The sequence below is a fragment of the Acomys russatus genome, chromosome X (assembly GCF_903995435.1).
Source record: "Acomys russatus chromosome X, mAcoRus1.1, whole genome shotgun sequence".
Classification (NCBI taxonomy): Eukaryota; Metazoa; Chordata; class Mammalia; order Rodentia; family Muridae; genus Acomys; species Acomys russatus.
Window position 1 is genome coordinate 82,771,169 of NC_067169.1, and position 13,271 is coordinate 82,784,439.

At 39.3% G+C, this 13,271-nt stretch overlaps 1 protein-coding gene across 1 annotated transcript in view; it reads left to right on the plus strand.

Annotated features, from left to right (window-relative positions):
- Positions 1-232: 232 nt before the first annotated feature.
- Vsig1 (V-set and immunoglobulin domain containing 1) overlaps positions 233-13,271 on the plus strand; it is a 32,333-nt gene continuing 19,294 nt past the window's right edge. The window contains exons 1-2 of the mRNA XM_051141570.1: positions 233-364; positions 9,542-9,705. Of these exons, the coding sequence (XP_050997527.1) occupies positions 313-364; positions 9,542-9,705 (216 nt within the window). The 5' untranslated portion in view covers positions 233-312. The remainder of the gene's footprint in view (positions 365-9,541; positions 9,706-13,271) is intronic.

Consider the following 13,271-nt stretch of genomic DNA (forward strand, 5'->3'; position numbering starts at 1 on the left):
ACCTAAGAGAATCTGTGCACAAGGAGCTGGAAGAATTTAAGCGCGCAAGTTTATTATTAACACAGTAGCAAATATATCAAGAGAACACACCCGGGGGGCGGGGGGGGGAGGGAAAGAAGTGTTTCAAATAAACACAGATCTGCTCAGAGAGAGATTTGTACCCAATACGCAAGCTTGAGGAGGCCTATTTGATTGGTGATGCCCAACCGATAAGGCAGGCAAACCTCGCTGTGATTGAAGAAGCCAATTTGAAACTCAGTCTAGTTCAGGCAGTCTCCTGACTGGCACCTGCTGCTCCGAGCGACTCTCAAAATGATGGTGTTTGCATTTTGGAAGTTCTTTCTGATCTTAAACTGCCTCGCAGGTAAGGAATGGATCTTCCAGCCACCAACGGCAACTGAAGTCGAATTTCCTTTTAGACTACATTCGTAGATTTTTACAAAAACCTTTCTCTCCTGGACTTCAAAGGGATTATGATTAGTATGGGGGCTATTTTCAGAACTCTTGTTTAGCAAATACATTCCGTGTTGATGGTTGGGAGGTCAATCTGCAGGGAAATTGTTTTTCCGGGCTTCTGAAATGAAGTCCCCGTTTTCTTTAGTTTCCATTTTCTTTATTTAGTTTGAAAGGCGAACAAGTGAATTTACTCCAAAAGCAAAGTTTTGTGCTTAAAGATAAGAGTTCTGTTCTAGTTCAGTGTTTCCCCTAAGCTCGCCCGTGGTTAACTCACTTTGCCAGAGCAAGCAGGGCTGGGGCTCAAGGCTGCGTGAGGATGCATGGGGGATGAGAGAGACTCACTGAGCACTTGCTCAGTTAGCAAAGAACTCCTAGGCTGTGTGGTTCTTCAAATCGTAGGAAGATATTGCAGAGATTACATGATCAAACTATCATTGTAATAATATGGAGAATATGGTTGATTTTAGAGATTTGAGCAGAACGAAGTCATCACTTTTTTAGAGTCTCAATTCCCAGTGGTTGTTAAGCTCAGGAAAGGCAATTGATTTGGAAAGTCCCTTGGCCGAGTTTTTAAAACTAATGTCGTGTATATTTTGCATCTGCTTTAATGGTAAGTTAAGTTTACGGTAGCTACAATCATATTGTTTATGAAACAGGGGCGCTCTTTTAAGTCATGAGTAATGTTATGCTGTCATTAGTATGTAATTTTATAAGCACATTAAAAGGTACAAAAATACGCTCAGGATAAAATATATCAACAGTCAAGATACACAAATGTTAATGATTATAAATTAAACAAGTTACTATAATAATCATGGTTACTTTGGGGTGATATGATTAAAGATTTTGATTTTATTTCTCTGATTTTTTTATGATCAGGAAAAAATGTTAATTCAAATACTGTCTTGTCGTTGGTAGCAACTCTTTAAATATTCACTATTAAATGTTTAAACAAAGATGTTATATGGAGTCAAAATGCACCAGGAAAGAATACTGAATTTATCTCTTGATTTATCCTGGCCATAGAGCTGGAAATGTATTACCTTGATCCTCAACATTAGAATTTTGTTTCTATCTAGTAGGTGAGGAAAATCTCTGTCACTTCCTTCAATTGTTAGCTAGTTGAATCAAACCGTTGGTTTTCTGTACCCACCCTGTATGAGCACACCTTTAGTCAACATAATTCTTTCTGTAAAGCCGTACCCTGCTCTATATTAGATGTGGGATCATAGCAGGAACTCAGATGATTTGTATTATAAATAGAGATATTTGTGTAATTTTACTGATGATAAGTATGGATAGCCACTGTATTTGAGAATATAGAAAGTTATAAATAACAACATAATCTTACCACTTAGATTTGGGTAAATTCGTTTTCCTTGTAAGAATGTATATTAAATGGGGCCTATGCCTTATACCTCATTTTTTTCTTATTTAAACAATGATTTAGCATGACGTTGGGATCTTGATTATAACTTTCAGTAGATGGCCAAATCAGTGAGCCGTAAATACCTGGGTATTTTCTTAAGTTAACTGTGTCTTTTTTTGTTGTTGTCATCATTTGACATATGCTGTATATTTATGCATATATGTTTTAGCTGGCCCAAAGCAAAAGCTGATTGCACAACAGGTGGTATGAAAATGGGTATAATATAATGTCATCTGCTGAAGGCACATTCATATGGAAAGCATAAAGGAATATTGGGTAACCTACAGTGTCATGTACACAGATCCAAGTCACTTCACTGATCCAATGCCATTGGTTGATATTATGGCTGTAGGAAAACTGATAATGTCTCTATAAATACACAACTTCATGCTCAACCTGAACTTGTTTCATAAAAGGCTATTTTTTGTATCAAGCATGCTGCATGGAATCTAGTAAATGTGTCAAAAGAATAATTCACCATCCCCAAACCCAGACATCTGGAAAATTTTTTTTGAGATAGGACTTCTCTGTGTAGCCTTGGCTGTCCTAGACTTGCTTTATAGACCAGGCTGGCCTTGAACTCACAGCAATCTGCCTGCCTCTACCTCCCTATGTGCTGGGATTAAAGGCATGCATCACCACACCTGGCTGGAAATGATTTTTATATTCACATTTAAAATCAAATTTCTGCACAGCTAATCAGGAAGACATTACTTTAATCAAAATACTCTCATTGATGTCTGAGGTCTTACTTTAATTTCTATTTCAGCAAAACTAATTTTAGTTACAACTTTCTTGTGCAGAAATTTTTGCGTATGATTTTTAGCTCCTTGTGGTATGTATTTGTCACCTGTTGGAAAGCTATGTTACTCTTGTTTTCAGTTAATGGAGGTGTGCATTTGAAAGAAGTAATATATTTGAATGCTGGTTTTGAAGTCAAACACAAAAACTGTGTAAACATTTGGTTATATTGTTTTGTAACTGAAAACTTGAACAACTTTACATGGAAGTGGATAGAAATTTGAGATGCATCTAGTAGATACAGCCAATTGTGCAGTACTCTTGCATGGCATGGCAGTAGTCTAACAATCCTCCAAATAAGCAAAGACCTTGCCCACATTGTAGGCATTAAATGAATGACTAATTATCACTGAAATATAGCACACTTAAACTCTCTAGAATGTTGATTAATTTAAGCATAAGTACTTATTTTCAGAAGCAGTCACATGCATTTCAACCACATATGCAGTTTTGCTTTGTTCAGTCAAGTCAATGAGGAAAATTGAAAGCTAGGTTTTTTGTAAAGTGGGTTCTAGTCTTTAGCACGTTATTTTTTACAATTCAGTTAATGTGGATATTTTTTATTTTCTCAATTTTAGATAGTATTTTTACTATGCAATTATTTCAAATATAAATTTAAAATAAAAATATAAGTTAATCCAAAGAAAGGAACAATTTTCTCCTGATAGTCATAGAACTGCCTCATGGTTAGTACTCCATTTGCCTAGTTCATTATCCACATGTGAATATCTACAGTTCAAGTAATTCAAGTTAAATAAAGTTATAACACGACTCGATTGATTTTTATTAGCCACATTTCATGTGAGTAGTGACTATGGAATCGGATGGTGTGGAGGCAGAATATTTCCATGGCTACCCCATCCTCATCATCACAGAGAGTTCTGCTGGACAGTGATGAGCTAGAGGATGATCTCAGAGGAGTAAATAATATCTGCTTCCCCTTTTTTGTACTATCCAGATCTTTATTTCCAGTCACACGCTCTCTCCAATCCAAAGATATAAGGCTGTTTACAGAAATGGTTTATTCTATGTACAAGACAGAAAATATAGAAGACTGCTCTGGCCTAGTAAAATACACATGCAGGACTCTTTAAAGAGAGAGGACATAAGAGCCAACTGAAAGAATGCCCAGAACCCCCAAATTGGGAAATTAAAGTGTAAACATTAATAAATAATCCTTAGGTTATAGCTAACACTAGAAACTATGTGTCCACGGATCCACAATCCTGTTATTCCTGAATAGGACAAAATGAATGACAATAGCATCACAAACCCCTGTTGAAAAGTCCAGCTAGTCTGTGTGGATACAGCTTCCTAGTAGAAGCTACTCAAAGAGCTCTGCACAGAGATAGTGGTACAGGGAGGCGAGAGCAGTGGTAATTTACGGTGGGAAACTCTGGCATCTGGGTTTCAGCAAGATATTATCATCATCAACAGTGAAAAATGGCATTTTATTAATTTCAGATTCATTTTATTATAACATGTAATACATTGCTTCATTGCATATACATTTTACAGATACAATTACTATTAGCAAATGCTATAGTGACACCACTGTGTACCATGTTCTATAAATTAATATGATGCTTTTTAAAATAAAATATTGATGTTCAGTGTGTTTTACAAAGTGCTAAAATATTGAATTTTCTTAGATGAATTGAATAATTGTACCATGAAGAATTTTTAAAAGGTTTTGTGTTTATTTTATTTATCTATTTAACGTGCATGAATGTTCACCCACATGAATGTATATGTGCCTTGTATGTGCCTGATGCCTACAGAGGTCAGAAAAGGTTACGGGATTGGCTGGAATGCTAGGGATGGTTTTGCGAGTCTGCATGTAGGTGCTGGAAAGGATGCTGCGGTCTTCTTTAAGAGTGATAAATGCTCTAAACCACTGAGCCATCTTTCCATCCCCCATGAAGGAAGCATTTTAAGAATATTCACAGTTCCTTAATTAAAATATAAGAAAACTCCCGTTTCTGAAGGTTCATCAGAAGTACCAGTATAGGTAGTTGGTGTTTAGAGTCTTGTTTCTCAGTGTTTTATTTTTCTAAATAGTTTCTGTCATCAGATTTCTTTGGAATATTCCTGAATCTTCTTCTCCATTTATATTAGTGTCATTGAAAAGCAGTTTTTGTTATGGGATCATTTAGAGATTGATCTCGGTGGTTCCCTGGGACCTTGTGCTCCTTAACTTCTGTATACATTTCTTCTCACCCTTAAAGAGCTAGATTCAACAAGCAAGATTTTCACTTGGGATTTCAATGTTTTTGTGATGATATACACATTTTTTTAGTGGTTCTTGGTCTGAGCAGAGTTTCTTCCTAATCATTTCTTTCCCAATCATAACTCCTTGGGTTTTTCCAGCAGAGAATAATTTTCCAGTGTGAAGGAAGACAAGACATTCTCTGCCTGATGCTGTTGTTGGTACCTGAAATAGTCCGTGTTTTTATCTTAGGAAAAAAAAATAGATTCAACTCCAATTAGAGAAAAAAGAAGATAAAGGTGTTTCTGCTTCAGGCATGTTGTGTGAATGAGTCTCATATTGTCTGGGAAAACTACGTTATCTTTATTATTATGCTTTCTTTTCTCGCATCTTTACTAACTCAGCTTTTTTGGCATTGTGTCAAATCCACTTGTACTAAATCATTGTCTCTGTTGCATTCAGGCAGGCATCCTGCTTGTTTCATTGATTTCTTTAGAGGAGAGAAATCATATACACCTGCCTAAGCTTCACTTCATTACAGGGAGTTCTGGAGTATACGGTCCTTGAACAGCCAAACATACAGTATATTCAACAGGTTAAATGATATAAGCAGTGTGTAAATGATGATCCTTGATAAAGTTTGTATTGATGCCTATCAAAGAGATGCAAGCCCACCTTTATGAGCTCTAGGTAGCTGGTGCTGGGACAATTTGAGCAGTTTCAGAGGGTTAGTCTATTATCACCTGGAAGTAGCCAGGTATGGTGCTGGAGCAGTAGCTGAGAGCTTTACCTCTTAATCCACAGGCATAGCAGAAGACTGGGCCTGGCGTGGGATGAAGTTTTTGGTTTGTTTTGTTTTTTCAAGACAGGGTTTCTCTGTGTAGCCTTGACTGTCCTGGGCTCACTTTGTAGACCAGGCTGGCCTAGAACTCACACAGACCTACCTGCCTCTGCCTCTTGAGTGCTGGGATTACAGGCGTGTGCCACCATGCCTGGCCTGGGCTGAGGTTTTTTGTTTGTTTGTTTGTTTGTTTTTTAATAATGAAGCTTACTCTAGATGAGAGAAGCATGGGATAATGGCAAAGTTGAAGGATCCAGAGGATCCTAGAAACCTACAAGAAGAGCACTATGATAGGCAGATCTGGGCCCAGGGGTCCCACTCAAACTATGACACCAGCCAAGGACAATACAGGCTGTAAACTTCAAACCCCTACCCAGATCTAGCCAATGGACAGGACATTCTCCACAGTTGAGTGGAGAGTGGGGTATGACTTTCACATGTACTCTGGTGCCTCATATTTGACCATGTCCCCTGAATGGGGAGACCTGGTGGCACTCAGAGGAAGGATAGCAGGCTACCAAGGAGAGACTTGATACCCTATGAGCATATACAGGGGGAGGAGGTCCCCCTCAGTCACAGTCATAGGGGAGGGGAATAAGGAGAAAATGGGACGGAGGGAGGAATGGGAGGATACAAGGGAGGGGATAACCATTGAGATGTAATATGAATAAATTAATAAAATAAAATTAAAAAATAAATAAATAACTAAAAAAAGAAAGAAATTAAAAACTAGTAATTCTTGAGCTCTGACATTTGTTGTCACTATATTAAGGTTGGTCAGTACTTACAAACTATCTCTTTTTTGTTTGTTTTTGTTCCGAGACAGGATTTCTTTGCATAGCCTTGGCCTTCCTGGACTTGCTTTCAGGGTGGCCTCGAACTCGCAGACATCCACCTGCTTCTGCTTCCCTGAGTGCTGGGATTACAGGTGTGCAGCACTGTGCCTTGCCTGAAAACTATCTTTTCCCCAAGATTTGAGAGTCAATTATGGTGCTGAATATTGGCAATCAGGGCAATAAAATGGTCTGGCAGTTTGCTTTGTTATCGTGAGACAGTGTGTAGTATCATTTAAAATGTCTTACTTTGAACTCTGAAAAATACTGCCCATTTTCCAATATGTAATTTCCACGCTTTTACAGATCTCAAATTATTAATATATGTCTTCTAATATTAAAAACAGGGAAGGTTTGAATCAGATTTTTATTGCTTATGTCATTGAATTTCACCCAGCACCACACTGATCTGTGATTGAAATGGCAGGCAGAGACTAAGACTCTCGTTCTACATTGTCCCTCCAGTATTTAGAACAATGTTCAGTATAAAATTGATGTTCAGCAGATTCAAAGTTCCAGTTATATAGGAGGAAAATTTTAAGACTTATTGTATGGCAAAGTGACCATAGTTAATACATTATGCATCTCTTTGTAAAATTTTTTGAGATTATAATTTAGTTACATTTCTCCCTTCTCTTTCCTCACTCCAAACCCTCCCATATTCTCTGTCCCATCCCCTTTAAATCCATGCCCTCTTCTTCATTAGATGTATTGAATACTATGTATTTCAAAATGGCTGATAGTATGTTTTAAAATTTTTTATTCTTCTCTTATGCAATACATCCAGACTGCAGCCTCCTCTCCCTCCCCTCTGCCAAGCCCCCACCCCAACCCCTATCCCAAATCCCCTGCTCTTCTGTTTTCCCTTCAGAAAAGATCAGGCCTCTCAGCAACGCCAACATAACTGAGCACAGCATAACAAGATACAATAAGACTAGACACAAACCCTCATGTCAAGGCTGGATGAGACAACGCAGTTGTATGTATGTACGCAGAGGACTTCATGCAGACCCAATCAGGCTCTGTGGTTGCTGCTTTTAAATATTATCATTACTGAAAAATGATAAACGAGTTAAATGGTGGATATATCAATTAATGATATAATTACTTTGTAGTATATCAGCATATCAAGAATACCATAGTACATGCACGCCATATGTACAAATATTTTTCCATTAATTTTAAATTAAGGAACAAGTCAAATAAGAGTCAGACAGTGCAGTCATCTATTTCTCTGAAGACTTTTTCTGCATTGCAGGTGATCCAAATCAGGGCGTTGTTGATGCTAGGCAAGTAGTCTACCCCTATTCCTGAAGACTATTTTAATGTATAGCTTCACCCTCAATTTCCTTTCCTCTATTCTGAGGGTTTTTTGTTTGTTTGTTTAAGTAAGATTAGGTTGTCTTCCCAAGAAATGCAAATGAAAATTATAGAACTAAAAGAAAATATAATAACAAAAATAAGAAACATGATGACAGACTCAGTAGTACAACAGAGATGACAGAAAATACAATCTGCATCTAGTGAAACTATCTTTCAAGAATTAAGGGAAAGTAATGAGATTCTCAGTCAAAGTGTGGAGGGAAATACCTTTGCCTAGCAGGCGTACCCTTGAAGAATAGCTAAATCAATTCCTTCTGAAATAAAAAAGATGACGGGAGGAAGGATCTTGAAGCATTGAGGAAAAGGAAGGGACAAAAGAAAGGGCAGAAGTACGAGGACAACACACAGGCAACTGCTTTAACTCCGAAGTTCTACACATCATATGTGATGATTGAAACAGAAAGGACAGCATAATCTTATACTATTATCTTGCACTCAAGACAGTGATGTTGAAATGCAGAGAAGGTTAAGTGGACCTAAATGGAAGTGAAATATACTCATATCTCTGCAGCTAGTAAGATGTTGACAGCAGTATTCACAGTGCTTTGATTTGTCCTTTCTTTAGTAGTGAACCCAGAGCCTTGTGTATGTTGGATGTGTTGTGATGCTTTAAATCATGTCTTCTTGTATACAGTCCACAACCCAACAGTAGCATACTGAACATTTCTCCCCAAGGACCTATGGAACATTTGCTAAGAGACACCATGTACTTGGCCATAAAAACCTAAATGGAAAATAAGTGAAATCCTACAAAGCCACCAAACCACAAACCAGTAAGGAGGGGATGAGGTTATAGCTTAGAAGTCCAATGTCTACTTAAAACACACATGCTGTTTTCCATCTTGAACACCACCAAGGAGTACTGAGGTCCCTCAAAATGTCTTCTCTATGTCAAATACGTCTACCTACACTTACTGTGTTAAAATTAAAACTGAGAAAAAGTGAGGAAAATACATGACACGTATTCTTTTAGTTATCAGATCAATGACATTATTATCTGTTATATAGCTTCTGGTTCACTCCACTATATGCAGATAAGAGGATGAAAGTATATAAGAAACTTACATCTTAGTACAACCATGGATGTAGTTTAGATCTTCCAGTAAACTTCCCACCCTCCCATACATACACAGTGGTCATAGGGATAGGACAAACAGCTGATGTCAGTTTGCCTAGAATTGTCCTTGTTTTGGCCTTGAAAAGCCTAGCAAAACCAATAGGCCTTGCCTCTGACTTACCCAGTTTTTAAAATAAATCCTTTGTATTCTAGGAACACTCTTGATCATGGGAAATCTGAGTCATTTGTTCTCCATACTCAGACCTTTTAGTGCCCCTGGGTAAGACTGTATGAAACTGCGTATAGCATGACCATTGCATGAATTACCAGTCCAGTGCTATTCCTTCTCATCACCTAGGGTAGATCATCTTCATGTCGTAACTTGTGTCTGTTGTCTGCTCAGGTCCCCTGCATGTTTCATTCTATGTTCTCCCCGTCTTAGAGTCTCTAAACAGATATTGTGCATTTTGTGATGAAAATGTCATCAGAATGTGAGTATGTACTACTAATTCTCTGATGATTATCTTTTCAGGTCACGTTAGTATGGTGCAAGTGACCATCCCAGATGGTTTCATGAATGTGACCGTTGGATCTAATGTCACTCTTATCTGCCTGTATACCACCACTGTGACATCCCTGGACAAGCTTTCAGTCCAATGGTCTTTCTTCCACAACAAGGACATGGAGCCAACTTCTGTAAGGATTATTTTAACAAAAATCACTCTCCCTTAGTTCTTGCTGAAAACTGTTGACGTGAGAGTATGAAAGAACAAGAAAATATGAAGGAACTAGTGATAACAATGACAAAACTTGAGACACAGAGTTTTTAGATAGCTGTTTAGGGAAGACAGCCTTTCTTTGTCTTTGTGTTCTCTGATTATGTGTACCCGTTATCTCAGTTTTGTATAGTCAGCATCATGTGTATCATGTGTTCTAGAAAAGCCACAGGCCTTCCCATAGGCGAAATAAACAATAGCTCATAGCCGGGCATGGTGGTGTGTGCCTTCAATTACAGCATTCAGGAGGCAGAGGCATGTGGATCTTTGTGAGTTCGAGGCCCACCTGGTCTACAAAGTGAGTCTAGGACAGCCAAGTCTACACAGAGAAACCCTGTCTCAAAAAAAAAAAAACCCAACCAAACAAAAAAATAATAGCTCCTAAAGGACATCCTCCAAATATATCATAATTTCCAGAAGATTCCAGTTTACATGCAAATCCTAAAGGATCTGAAGAGCTCTGCCTAATTTAATAACTGGGATCTGCCTGTCACGGGAATTGGTTCATTGACCCCAGTTGAGTTTGACAGCTTGAGACTCCCCAGATTGATGGAGAAGGGTCATGGTAGAAATGAAACCTATGTAACTGAGGGCAGCATGAAGTTAGAAGATAAGGGAGGGAAAGTGTGGGCAAAAGGTTCGGGAGAAGTTGCCAGCATAGAGTGGATGAGCACCTATGTGGAAGGATGATTCCACAGGCAAGCTGCCTACATCAGATTATCTTCATTTGGCCTTGAGAGCAATTCTTTTTGAAAGGTATACCAAGGGCTAAATTTGTATTACATGGAGTTGTGTGTACATCTGTGCATACATGTATGTAAACGCTTGTACTATTTGCGCCTCTATACATCCCTTGAAGAAAAAGGTCTACAGCTATCAGAGTCTCAGAATGATTCATGGTCCTAAATAATGAAGAGACCAACATTGGTGGTTTGGAATAGTCTTCTGCTTTGCAGGAGTTGAGCATTGCAGGAAATGGGAAGGTTTCTTTAGAAGGATATGGGAGGGAAGCCTGGAAGCCAAAGTGGAGGAGAAGGGAGGCATTAGCTTGGAGGAGCTGCATCTAAGCCAACTATGCTTTAGCTCCCACTGGCTCTGTGTGGGCACCACATTTCTCTACTTGAGATTGTGAACATTTCCTTATCAGAAACCATTGTCCACAGGGAGACTCCCTCCATCAGCGCTACCCTGTATTCAAAGTTAAACAGTTCTGTTTCATACTGGTCACAGTAGACAATGTTGGTATCACAGTAGGATGAAAGTATTCATGGGGAATGATTCACATAAGGCATATGGAAACACTTGAAAAACATAAAGCCCTCTTGTTTTTAATCCAATTAAGATAGCAGCAGCAGCAGGACCATTAGCAGAAAATAACAACCCTGATGCTACCAAGTTCCATCACTTTGACACGTGTGTCAACCAAAAAATAATTGCTCTTTCCCGCAGGTGGTTTTCACTAAGGTGACAATAATCACAAGATCTGTCATTTTAAAAATGTGATTTCTTATGAGTCCTTTCAACCCATAGTTTGTAGACCTGAAGTCCTTTTCGTTTTTTTTCTGGGGGTAGCTGAATTTAGGGAGGCTTCATCCTAAAATGTCTTATGCTTGATACTCAACTCAAGATGTCCTTGACTTCCTGGAGGCCAGGCAAGGTGAATCTGAGCTCAAGAGTGCAAATTCTTCACTTTGCATCATCCTCTATACTGGGATTTGCAGAGCCATCTGTTTTTTAAAAAATATATTTTATTAATTTATTCATATTACATCTCAATGGTTATCCCATCCCTTGTATCCTCCCGTTCTTCCCTCCCTCCCATTTTCCCCTTACTCCCCTCCCCTATGACTGTGACTGAGGGGGACCTCCATCTCGTGATTGAATTTTACCTGCTTAGAAGCTGGGAGTGAATCATGTCTAGCAGTGACCATTTCTCAGCAAGGGACTGCAGAGGAGGAAGCTTTAGGCCATTCTAATGAGTGTGGCTTGAACTCAGAACATCTCTTAGAAGAACTTTTTATGCTATCTATTGACAAGTATTTGATGAATTGCTCCTTTCCTTGCCAAATCAGGTGAGGTCGGTTTCTCCTGAGCTGCTAGAGCAAATGAAAAATGCTTGCCACCTGTGTAGCCCTGTGCTGAGGATGACAAAGAAGAAGAGCAGGGCTGCTTGAGGACAGGGAGGATGAAAAACATCTGCCAAGACACAAGCTCTCTTCGCCTCCTGTTTTGCTATCTTGTTTCAGCTTATTTGCCCTTGCGGGATTCCCATCACAGCCCTTTCTTAGTCGCTACTTTTAGATAACTGGATTTCCTCTCCTCCCCTCTCCTCCCATGCATATGTGGGCTTTTCTTTGGGATCAGTTTGGAGTTCCAGTAGAAACGTCTGGATGGATGTCAGTTCTGTTCCCGACACTGCCTCCTGTTTGCTGGCTAGATTACCCTAAACAAGTCTTGACTTGACTTTTTAGAGATTCAGTTTTCCTGTCTGTAAAATGGGGCTGCTCAGCTATCTGACAGCTTTAACGAAAAGACAGTATGAGATGGTTCCTTTGAAACACAACATGAACATCGATCGCCATTCATCAAATTTGATTTTGCAAAATTGTCTCACCCATGCCCCAGCTACATCAGAGGGACCAGAAAAACCATCCCAACAAGATACAGTTAGTTAAACTGTTTAACTTAGCCATGACAGAGTCTTAAGGGGTTTCCTGGTCTTGAGTGCCCAGTTGCTCTCCATACCAGATCCCTGATGCCTGCAGTGAGATGTCAGACCCTTTTCTCTACTACTGCTCAGTCCTGAGCAGAACTTGTTCAGCTAAGAGTTTGCAAAGATCCTGGGGTTGAGACGGAAGTTTTCAAAATAGAACTTAGCTTTCACTCTGGGTGCCTTACTTGAACATTTCCATGTGTTCAAACTTCCATAGGTAGAACACATTGTAAGCTCATCTAATGAATGCCGGGGGGTTATCTGGGGGATGTGGAGACCTTTAGGCTGAAATACAGCTCAGTTGCTATACTGCTTGCATGAAGTCCCAGGTTCAATCCCTAGCAGCACATAAACCAGGCATGGTAGTGTGTGCCTCTACTGCTAAAACTCAGGAGGTAGGAGAAGAGTGAGAAATTCAAGGTCATTCATGGGTTCCTAACAAGTTCAAGACCAGCCGGAGATACATGAAACACCCGGTCAAGCACCTCCCTCCCACCAGCCACACACTCATATATCTGTACTAGAGATTGCTTTTTATAGAACATTCTGTGATATGTGAGATTAAGGTGTTGCTAGACTGACCACTGAGTAACTTAATTCAACTCCTGGGTTGAGGTGGCAATATAGCATGTAGCATTCAGCTCTCAGATCCACCCATTTCTGCTCAAACACAGCATGGCTCGAGCCCCAATACTGAGGGTATGGAGGAAAAGGCAGTCAGTCAGTGTCTAAAAATGGTGCATGCAAGAGACGCTCGGGGAAGATGTAGCTGG